Here is a 12381-nt window from a genome sequence, read left to right on the forward strand (position 1 = left end):
TGTAGGCATCCAAACTGGTAAGGAAAAAGTCAAATTATCCAGTTTACAGATGATGTAATTTTATATTTGGAAAAACTTAAGACTACACACACAAAAAAATCTATTAGAACTGATAAGCAAATTCAGTAAAGTTGTAGGACATAAAATCTACAAAGAAAAATCAGTAGCATTTCTATATGCCAACAGTGAACAATCTGAAAAAGAAATGAAACAGTAATTGTATTTACAGTAGCCACGAATACAATTAAATACTTAGGAATTAAGATAATGAAAGACATAACAGATCTCTATTACAAAAACTAAAAACTGGGGGGGGGGGGGGGGGGGGGGGGGGGGGGGGGGGGGGGGGGGGGGGGGGGGGGGGGGGGGGGGGGGGGGGGGGGGGGGGGGGGGGGGGGGGGGGGGGGGGGGGGGGGGGGGGGGGGGGGGGGGGGGGGGGGGGGGGGGGGGGGGGGGGGGGGGGGGGGGGGGGGGGGGGGGGGGGGGGGGGGGGGGGGGGGGGGGGGGGGGGGGGGGGGGGGGGGGGGGGGGGGGGGGGGGGGGGGGGGGGGGGGGGGGGGGGGGGGGGGGGGGGGGGGGGGGGGGGGGGGGGGGGGGGGGGGGGGGGGGGGGGGGGGGGGGGGGGGGGGGGGGGGGGGGGGGGGGGGGGGGGGGGGGGGGGGGGGGGGGGGGGGGGGGGGGGGGGGGGGGGGGGGGGGGGGGGGGGGGGGGGGGGGGGGGGGGGGGGGGGGGGGGGGGGGGGGGGGGGGGGGGGGGGGGGGGGGGGGGGGGGGGGGGGGGGGGGGGGGGGGGGGGGGGGGGGGGGGGGTTTTTTTTTTTTTCTTAGGATTAAGATAATGAAAGACATAACAGGGGGGGGGGGGGGGGGGGGGGGGGGGGGGGGGGGGGGGGGGGGGGGGGGGGGGGGGGGGGGGGGGGGGGGGGGGGGGGGGGGGGGGGGGGGGGGGGGGGGGGGGGGAAAACACAGATGGGGGGGGGGGGGGGGGGGGGGGGGGGGGGGGGGGGGGGGGGGGGGGGGGGGGGGGGGGGGGGGGGGGGGGGGGGGGGGGGGGGGGGGGGGGGGGGGGGGGGGGGGGAGGGGGGGGGGGGGGGGGGGGGGGGGGGGGGGGGGGGGTTTAATTTTGTGTTATATAGTAATATATTATTTTTTTTATTATATTAAATATTATTTTTTTATAAATATATATAAAGATAATAAATTTAATATAAATTTATATTTTTAATATTTATTTTATTTTTAATTATTTTTGTTTTGTGGGGGGTGGGGGGGGAAACAAAAACAATAAAACACTAAAAAACACCTGAGGGGGGGGGGGGGGGGGGGGGGGGGGGGGGGGGGGGGGGGGGGGGGGGGGGGGGGGGGGGGGGGGGGGGGGGGGGGGGGGGGGGGGGGGGGGGGGGGGGGGGGGGGGGGGGGGGGGGGGGGGGGGGGGGGGGGGGGGGGGGGGGGGGGGGGGGGGGGGGGGGGGGGGGGGGGGGGGGGGGGGGGGGGGGGGGGGGGGGGGGGGGGGGGGGGGGGGGGGGGGGGGGGGGGGGGGGGGGGGGGGGGGGGGGGGGGGGGGGGGGGGGGGGGGGGGGGGGGGGGGGGGGGGGGGGGGGGGGGGGGGGGGGGGGGGGGGGGGGGGGGGGGGGGGGGGGGGGGGGGGGGGGGGGGGGGGGGGGGGGGGGGGGGGGGGGGGGGGGGGGGGGGGGGGGGGGGGGGGGGGGGGGGGGGGGGGGGGGGGGGGGGGGGGGGGGGGGGGGGGGGGGGGGGGGGGGGGGGGGGGGGGGGGGGGGGGGGGGGGGGGGGGGGGGGGGGGGGGGGGGGGGGGGGGGGGGGGGGGGGGGGGGGGGGGGGGGGGGGGGGGGGGGGGGGGGGGGGGGGGGGGGGGGGGGGGGGGGGGGGGGGGGGGGGGGGGGGGGGGGGGGGGGGGGGGGGGGGGGGGGGGGGGGGGGGGGGGGGGGGGGGGGGGGGGGGGGGGGGGGGGGGGGGGGGGGGGGGGGGGGGGGGGGGGGGGGGGGGGGGGGGGGGGGGGGGGGGGGGGGGGGGGGGGGGGGGGGGGGGGGGGGGGGGGGGGGGGGGGGGGGGGGGGGGGGGGGGGGGGGGGGGGGGGGGGGGGGGGGGGGGGGGGGGGGGGGGGGGGGGGGGGGGGGGGGGGGGGGGGGGGGGGGGGGGGGGGGGGGGGGGGGGGGGGGGGGGGGGGGGGGGGGGGGGGGGGGGGGGGGGGGGGGGGGGGGGGGGGGGGGGGGGGGGGGGGGGGGGGGGGGGGGGGGGGGGGGGGGGGGGGGGGGGGGGGGGGGGGGGGGGGGGGGGGGGGGGGGGGGGTGATGAAAGTAATTGAAGAGGACATCAAAAAGTAGAAGGATATTCCATATTCATGGATTGGAATAATCAATATTGTTAAAATGTCCGTACTACCCAAAACAATCTACAGATTAAGTGCAATTTCTATCAAAATAGCAATCACATTCTTCACAGAAATAGAAAAAAAAATTCTAAAAGTTATATGGAACCATAAAAGACACAGAATAGCCAATACTATTCTAAGCAAAAATAAAAAAACCATAGGAATCACATGACTTGACTTCAAATTACCAAACAGTGCTATAGTAACTACAAAAACATGGTACTAGCATAAAAACAGACACACAGACCAATGGAACAAACGAAAGATCCCAGAAACAAATCTACACACCTATATGAACTCATGTAGACAAAGGTGCCAAGAACACACACTGGGAAAATAAATACATTCTATTCAAGAAATGGTGCTCAGAAAACTAAATATCCATATGCAAAAGAATGAAACTAGACCCTTATATCTTGCCATATACAAAAATCAAAGTAAAAATGAATTAAAGACTTAAATTTAAGACCCAAAACTATGAAAACAAAACATTGGGGAAAAATCCCCAGCACATTGATTTACACAAAGATTTCTTGAGTAATACCCAACAAGCACAGTTAATCAAAGCAAAAATGAACAAATGAGTTAAAAAAAAAAAAAATTCTGCACAGAAAAGGAAACCATCAACAAAATGAAGAGACAATCCACAGAATGCAAGAAAATACTTATAAACTACCCATCTGCCAAGGAAATAATAATTAGAATATATAAGGGGGTCAAACAACTCTATAAGAAAAAATCTAACAATCTCAACAAAAATGGGCAAAAGATATGAATAGACATTTTTCAAAATAATACATACAAATGGCAAACAGGCATATGAAAAAATGTTTAACATCATTGATCATCAGAGACATGCAAATCAAAACTACAATGAGATATGATCTCTCCCAACTTAAAATGGCTTATGTATTATACAATATCCAGGCAGTAACAAATGCTAGCATGGATGTGGAGAAAAGGGAACCCTCATACACTGTTGGTGGGAATGTAAATTATTATAACCACATGGAGAACAGTTTGAAAGTTCCTCAAAAATCTACAAATAGATCTATCATATGATCCAGCAATCCCACTGCTGTGTATATATACCCCAAAGAAAGGAAGTCCGTATATTGAAGAGATATCTGCACTCCCATATTTATTGCAGCACTGTTCACAATAGCCAAGATTTGGAAGCAACCTAAGTGTCCATTAACAGATAAATGGATAAAGAAATACATACATATATGTGTGTGTGTGTATATATATATATATACACACACACACACACACAATGGGGTACTATTCAGCCATGAAAAAGAATGAGATCCAGTCATTTGCAACATTGATCATTATGTTAAGTGAAATAAGCCAGGCATGTTCTTATTTATCGGTGAGATTTAAAAATCAAAACAATTGAACTCATGGACATAAACCATAGAAGAATGAACTCATGGACATAACCATAGAAGAATGGTTGCCAGAGGCTGGGAGGGGAAGTAGGGGGTTGAGGGCAGGTGGGAATGATTAAGGGTACAAAAAAAAAAGTCAGAAAGAATGAATAAGACCTACAATTTGATAGCACAATATGGCCACTATCATCAAAAATAACTGCACATTTTAACATAACTAAAAGAGTATTAACTGGATTGTTTGTAACACAAAGGATAAATACTTCAGGGAATAAATATACCTCATTCTCCATGATATGAGTTTTTACACATTCCACGCCTGTATTAAAACATCTCATGTACCCTATAAATATGTATATTTACTATGTACCCACAAAAATTAACAATATTTTTTAAAAACTGTAGGTATAATTGTTCATAAAATAGCCACTAATTCACATATAATGCAATTTAGTCAATTACCTTTGATTTGTAAAAGAATGTTACAAATTGTTCTGGAACCTGAATGCTTAATTCTTATGGTGATGTATACTCAGTGGAATTAGTCTGTAGAATCTAACACTATGACTAGTGAAATTAAGTTGAGAAAATATGCAGACATTCGAGTAAATTTGAACCTATTGCTAACACTGACATTTTTAGTGTGCCACACTTTCATGAAAATGAGTTATAATCCAACAACTCTGAAAAAATACAAAGTAAACACACACACACACACACACACACACAAACAGAAGTTAAAGGAAAAGTACTAAGATAAAAATTAAAGAGATAAGAATGTTAAGAAGGAATGGCAAGGCAATATTCTCCTGATTTATTGGATTTAATAGGAAATAAAGTCTACACTAAGCAGGTGAACTAAAATTGTGAATGAAATCTCACAGTTTTTCTGGACCAATTTAATACTGGAAATAAATCAGGGCAACAAAAACTATGGGAAATGAGTTGGGAACCAGAGAGATTGGAAAGACAGAGAGATGGATCACCACATGATAAACATAAACCATGTCCTCATCCCTGGCTAAACCTTGAAAAATGCATTCCTTGGAAAGACTGAAAATTACCTAGTTACTGATTTGTTCTGTCATTGAAGAGACTGAATTTCTAATATAAGTATGATCAAGTTAGTTACCTGATAAAAAAGGAAATTAAACACTCTTCAAAGAAGAGTGACAAAATTCAGAGTTTCCACAACATCGTCACAAAACCTCCATATGCATCATAAATAGAATGAATTAAAAACTGTGGTATAACTGCAAAATGGAATACTACTAAGAAATAAAAATTAATGATTTACTTTAATTTACACCAAATTAATGAACCTCAAAAATATAATGCTACATGAAAGACGTCTTACATAAAATAACACCTTTATAATTCAGCTTTTAGAAAATTATAAAAAAGAGTAATCCATGGTAGAAAAAATGGAACATTGATTGCATCTGGGAAGAGAGATTGCTGAAAAAATAAAATAAAGTAACTCTCTTGAGTTGTGGTAGTACTATGTATCTTGATAGTGAGTTATGAGGATGTAAGAATTTTTGAAAATGCAGACAATGTACAGGTATAATTTTTATATTTTATGCAAACATAACATCTGAAAGACTACAGAAGGAGGCAGAGAAAGATGACTGAGTAGAACCCTCCATCGATTGCCCTTGCCCCACCCACTGCATGAATACCACATTGAACAACTATCCACATAAGATAGCACCTTCATAAGAATCAAAAATTAGGTGAGTGATCACAGCGCCTGGTTTTAACATCGTATCAAGAAAAAAAGGCAATTAAGAGGGTAGGAAAGACAGCCTTGAATTACCTACACCACCATTCCCCAATCCCCTGGCAGCTGTTTCATGGCACAGAGAGAGATGTGTGTTTTAGAGAGGGAAGGTGCAGTGATTGTGGGACTTTGCATTAGAGCTCATTGTTGTCCTGTCACAGTGGAAAGCCACACAGGGCAGTACTCAGCCAGTGCCCACAAAGGGAGAATTTAGGCCCTTCCACAAAGGGAAATTGCCCATCCAGGAGCCAGAATTGAGTTCCAACTAGCCCCACTACCATGGGATAAAGTGCTCTTGGGTTCTAAACAAACTTGGAAGGCAGTCTGGGCTACAAAGATTGCAATTCCTCGGCATGTCCTTGTGCTGTGCTGGGTTTAGAGCCAGTGGACTTGGAATGCACATGACCCAGTAAGACATGAGTTGGGGTGACCAAGGGAGTCCTTTTATCACTTCTCCTCCAATTCCAGACAGCACAGCTAACAGCTTCTGGAGGAAGGGGAAGAGTAAGAAGACCTTTTTATTGCAAGTTGGATGCCAGTTTAGCCACAGTAAAATAAAGCACCAAGCAGGGTCCTGAAACCTCCCTTCCAGTCCATAGTGCTTGAATGAAATATATAGACCCACCCTGGGCTAGAAGGAAACACACTGCCCAGAAAGGAAGGAGCCAATTCTGGCAGAACTTACCACCTGCTGATGAAAAAGCCCTTGAACCTCGAATAAACATCAATGGTAATCAGGCAGGAGTCACCATAGGCCTTGGGCAAGACCCAGTATTGTGCTAGCTTCAGGTGTGATCCAGCACATTGCCAATTGTGGTGGCCTCAAGCAACCTACAGAATGGGAGAAAATTTTTGCAATCTATCCATCTGACAAAAGTCTAATATCCAGAATCTACAAGGAACTTAAACAAATTTACAAGAAAAAAAAAAAAAAAAAAAACCCCATCCAAAAGTGGGCAAATGATAGGAAAAGGAACTTCTCAGAAGAAAACATTTACATGGCCAGCAAACATACGAAAAAACAAATTCAAGATCACAGATTATTAGAGAAATGCAAATCAAAACACAATGAGATACCATCTCATGCCAGTCAGAATGATAATTATTAAAAAGTCAAAAAACTGTAGATGTTGGTGAAGCTGTGAAGAAACAGGAATGCTTTTACACTATTGGTGAGAACCTAAGTTAGTTCAACCATTGTGGAAGACAGTTTGGCTATTCCTCAAGGATCAAGGACCAGAAATGACCCACGAATCCCATTACTGGGATTTAGATTTTTTTACCCAAAAGAATAGAAATCATTCTACTATGAAAACACATGCACATGTATATTTATTGCAGCACTGTTTACAATAGCAAAGATATGGAACTAACCCAAATGCCTGTTGATGATAGGCTTGATAAAGAAAATGTGGTACATATACACCATTGATTACTATGAGCCATAAAAAGGAGTGAGATCATGTCCTTTGCAGGGACATGGATGAATCTGGAGCCATCATCTTCAGCAACTAACACAGGAAAAGAAAACCAAACACCACATGTTCTCATTAATAATTAGGAGTTGAACAGTGAGAACACATGGACACAGGGAGGGGAACAACACTCTCTGGGGCTTGTTTGCAGGGAGGGGGTGAGGGGAGAAAACCTAGATGATGGGTCAATAGGTGCAGCAAGCAAACCACCATGGCACACGTATACCTATGTAACAAACCTACATGTTCTGCACATGTATTCTGGAACTTAAAGTAAAATTTAAAAAAAAAAGAAATAAAAAATATGGAAGCACATATACAAGATTTGAAAAATAGCCTTATTTTTCAAACAAGGGCAAATTTAACATTTATTGGTCTCAGAGGGAAGGCAGAGAGCGAGATCAAAGTAACAGAGTTTATTCAAAGAGATAATAACAGAGAAATTTTCAAATCTGGAGAAATATATAAATATTCAAGTAAAAGAAGGTTGTGGAACACCAACAGACTTAATACAAATAGCACCACGTCCAGACATTTAAAACTCAAACTCTCAAATGTCAAGGACACAAAAAGTGTCCTAAAAACAGGAAGAGTAAAGAAAAGAAAAATACAGCAGTTTCAATACATCTGGCAGCTGACTTTTTCAGTGGTAACCTTACAGGTCAGAAGAGAAACTGACATGATATATTTAAAGTGTTGAAGGAAAAAACAAAACAGAAAAAACAAACAAACAAAAACACCTTTTATCCTCAAATATTATATCCAATGAAAATAGCCTCCAAACATGAAAGATAATTAAAGACTTTTGCATATAAACAAAAGCAAAAGTAATTATCTATATCTGACCCATCATATAAAATATGCTATAGGGATTTATTCAACCTGAAAGAAAAGAATGTAAATGAACAATACCATCAGAAGGTACAGGATTCAGTGGTAACAGCAAGTACACAGACAAATACAGAATATTATAAGGCAATAATGGTGGTGTGTAAACTGCTACTATCTTCAGTAGGAAGAAAAAAATTTAACCTATCTAAAATAATAACTACAACAAGCATTTAAGACATAGACAGTATAGTAAGCCATAAATAGAAACAAAAAAAATTAAAAAGTGAGGAGATGATGTTAAAGTGTAAAGTTGTATTAGTTATCTCTTTGCTTTTTTGTTTTTGCAATCTATGTTGTCATAAGTTTAAAATAATGGGTTATAAGATATTTGCAAACTTCAGAGTAACCTTATATCAGAAAAACATACAACAGATACACAAAAACATGAAGCAATACATGTTAAAATACCACCAGATAAAAGCACTTTCAGATAAGGGAAGAAAGGAAGGAAGAAAGAGGAAACAACAAAACAAATAGGGAAGAACAAAATGTCAGAAGTAAGTACAAATCAACAAAAGCATTGAATTTAGATAGACTAAACTCTGTAATCAAAAGACATACAGGGTTGAATAGATAAAAATCAAGTTCCAATGATCTGTTACCTACAAGAAACACGCTTCATCTATAAACACACACAGAGATGGAAAATAAAGGGATGGAAAAAGATATTCCATGCAAATGGAAAGCAAGAAACAAAAAAAAACAAGAGTAGCTATGCTTATATCAGATAACATAGATTTCAAGGCAAAAAAAATATATATAAAAAGAAACAGTCATTATATAATGATAAAGAGATTAATTCAGCAAGAAGATAGAACAATTGTAATATATATACACAATGCTGATATATATGAACCTACAAGCACCCAGATATACGAAGAAAATATTATTAGAGAGATAGAGTTCAATACAACAATAGTTGAAGAGTAAACATTCCACTGTCAACATTAAACAGATCATCCAGACAGAAAATCAACAAAGAAACATGGGACCTAATCTGTACTGCAGACCAAATGGAACTAATAGATATTTGAAGAACATTTTATCCAACAGCTACAAAATACACACTATTCTCCTCAGCACATAGATAATTCTCAAGGAAAGACCATATGTTAGGCCTCACAATGAGTCCTAAAACATTTAAAAAATACTGAAATCACATTTTCTCTGATCAAAGTGGAATAAAACTGGAAATCAATAACAAGAGGAACTATAGAAACCATGTAAATACAGGGAAATTAAACAATATACCCCTAATTAGCAGTGGGTCAATGGAAAAATTAAGAAAGAAATTTAAAAATTTATTGAAACAAATGATAACAGAAACACAACTTACCAAAATGAATGGGATATATCAAAAGCAGTAGTAAGAGAGAAATATATGGCTATAAATACCTACATGAAAAAGAAAGACTTCAAACAAACAACCCAAAGAGACATCTTTTTTTTTTTTTTTTTTTGAGACGGAGTCTTGCTCTGTAGCCCAGGCTGGAGTGCAGTGGCTGGATCTCAGCTCACTGCAAGCTCCGCCTCCCGGGTTCACGCCATTCTCCTGCCTCAGCCTCCTGAGTAGCTGGGACTACAGGGACCCGCCACCTCGCCCGGCTAGTTTTCTTTGTATTTTTTAGTAGAGACGGGGTTTCACCATGTTAGCCAGGATGGTCTCAATCTCCTGACCTCGTGATCCACCCGTCTCAGCCTCCCAAAGTGCTAGGATTACAGGTTTGAGCCACCGCGCCCGGCCCCTCCAAAGATACATCTTAAAGAACTAGAAAAACAAGAGCAAAGCAAGTCCAAAATTGGTAGACAAAAAATAGTAAATATCAGAGCAAAAATAAATGGAATTAAAACAATAGTACAAAAGATCAACAAAATGAAGAGTTGTCTTTTGAAAAGATAAGCAAATAGACAAACGTTTAGTCAGACTAAGAAACAAGGGTGAAGACCCAAATAAATAAAGTGAGATATGAAAAAGAAAGTGTCACAGTTGCCACCAGAGAAATGCAAAGAATCACAAGAGACTACTATGAGCAACTTTATACCAATTAAATGGGAAACCTAGAAGAAATGGATAAACTTCTAGACACATATAAACTACCAAGCTTGAACCATGAAGAAATAAAAAACCTGAAAGACCAATAACAAGTAAGGAAATTGAAGCTGTAATAAAATGTCTCCCAGCAGAAAAACAAACAAACAAACAAACAAAACAAAAAGCAAAAACATATGGCCTGATGGATTCATTGCTGAATTCTACCAAATGTTTAAAGAACTAACACCAACCCTACTTAAAGTATTTCAAAGAATAGAATAGAAGAGAATAACTCATTCTACAAAGCCAATATTACATGGATACCAAAACCAAATAAAGACACATCAAAAAGAGAAAACTACAGGCCAACATTCCTGGTGAACATTGTTGCAGAAATCCTCAACAAAATACTAGCAAATGGAATTTAAAAAAAAAAAGTTAAAAAATTATTCATCAAAGCCAAGGGGGATTTATCCCAGTGATTGAAATATGGTTTAAAATATGTAAATCAATCAATGTGATACATCATGTCAATAGAATCCGGTCTGATCCGGTCCGATCCGGTTTTATGCGGTTTGATCCAGTCCGATCCGGTTTTATCCGGTTTGATCCGGTCTGATACTGTTTGATCCGGTCTAATCCGGTTTGATCCGGACCGATCCAGTTTGATCCGGTCTGATCCGGTTTGATCCGGTCTGGTCCGGTTTCATCTGTTCTGGTCCGGTTTGGTCTATCCTTATCTGGTCTCGTCTGGTCTGGTCCGGTCTAGTCTGATAGGATCTAGTCTAGTCTGATATGGTCTAGTCTAGTCTAGTCTAGTCTGATATGGTCTAGTCTAGTCTGATGTGGTCTAGTCTGATATGGTCTAGTCTGATATGGTCTAGTCTAGTCTGATATGGGCTAGTCTGATATGGTCTAGTGTAGTCTGATATGGTCTAGTCTAGTCTGATGGTCTAGTCTAGTCTAGTCTAGTCTGATATGATCTAGTCTAGTCTGATGGTCAAGTCTAGTCTAGTCTAGTCTGATATGATCTAGTCTAGTCTGATGGTCTAGTCTAGTCTAGTCTGTCTAGTCTAATCTGATTGTCTAGTCTAGTCTAGTCTAGTCTGTCTAGTCTAATCTGATTGTCTAGTCTAGTCTAGTCTGATATGATCTAGTCTACTCTGATGGTCTAGTCTAGTCTAGTCTGATATGATCTAGTCTAGTCTGATATGATCTAGTGTAGTCTGATATGGTCTAGTGATATGATGTAGTCTAGTCTGATGGTCTAGTCTAGTCTAGTCTGATATGATCTAGTCTAGTCTGATATGGTCTAGTCTAGTCTGGTCCGGTTTGGTCAAGTCTGATCTGGTCCGGTTTAGTCTGGTCTGGTCCGGTTTGATCCGCTTTGACCAGGTCTGATCCAGTTTGATCCGGTTTGATCTGGTCTCATCCGGTTTGATCCGGTTTGATCCGGTCTGATCCGGTTTTATCCGGTCTAATCTGGTCTGATCCGGTTTGATCTGGTCTGATCTGGTTTTATCCGGTTCGATCCGGTTTGATCCGGTGTGATCTGGTCTGGTCCAGTTTTCTCCGGTTTGATCCGGTTTGATCCGGCCTCATCTGGTTTGATCTGGTCTGATACGGTTTTATCCGGTTCGATCTGGTTTGATCCGGTGTGATCTGGTCTGGTCCAGTTTGATCCGGTAAAAACCGGTTTGATCCGGTCTGATCCGGTTTGATCTGGTCTGATCCGGTTTTATCCGGTCTGGTCCAGTTTGATCCGGTCTGGTCTGGTCTCGTCTGGTCTGGTCCAGTCTAGTCTGATATGATCTAGTCTACTCTGATATGGTCTAGTCTAGTCTGATCCGGTTTGGTCAAGTCTGATGTGGTCCGGTTTAGTCTGGTCTGGTCTGGTGCGGTTTGATCCGGTCTGATCCAATCTGATCCGGTTTGATGCGGTCTGATCCGGCTTGATCCGGTCCGATACAGTTTGATCCAGTCCGATACGGTTTGATCCGGTTTTCTCCGGTTTGATCCGGTTTGATCCGGCCTCATCCGGTTTGATCCGGTCTGATGCTGTTTGATCCAGTCTAATCCGGTTTGATCCGGTCCGATCCGGTTTGATCCGGTTTGATCCGGTCTGATCCGGTTATATCCGGTCTGGTCCAGTTTCATCTCTTCTGGTCCAGTTTAGTCTAGCCTTATCTGGTCTCGTCTGGTCTGGTCCGGTCTAGTCTGATATGATCTAGTCCAGTCTGATATGGTCTAGTCTAGTCTAGTTTGATATGGTCTAGTCTAGTCTGATGGTCTAGTCTAGTCTAGTCTGATATGATCTAGTTTAGTCTGATGGTCTAGTCTAGTCTAGTGTAGTCTAGTCTGATATGATGTAGTCTCGTCTGATATGATCTCGTCTAGTCTGATATGGTCTAGTGATAAG

At 45.1% G+C, this 12381-nt stretch overlaps 1 protein-coding gene across 1 annotated transcript; it reads right to left on the bottom strand.

The window, feature by feature from the left end:
- Positions 1-252: 252 nt before the first annotated feature.
- On the bottom strand, positions 253-2301 carry LOC126950815 (basic proline-rich protein-like; the record flags this gene model as incomplete). Its single annotated transcript, XM_050784808.1, has 2 exons — positions 253-821; positions 1302-2301. Coding segments are annotated over 2 exons (1569 nt in total), but the record flags the coding sequence as incomplete, so codon positions are not given.
- Between the last annotated feature and the right edge of the window lie 10080 nt (positions 2302-12381).

The sequence above is a fragment of the Macaca thibetana genome, chromosome 3 (genome assembly GCF_024542745.1).
Source record: "Macaca thibetana thibetana isolate TM-01 chromosome 3, ASM2454274v1, whole genome shotgun sequence".
NCBI classification, from domain to species: Eukaryota; Metazoa; Chordata; class Mammalia; order Primates; family Cercopithecidae; genus Macaca; species Macaca thibetana.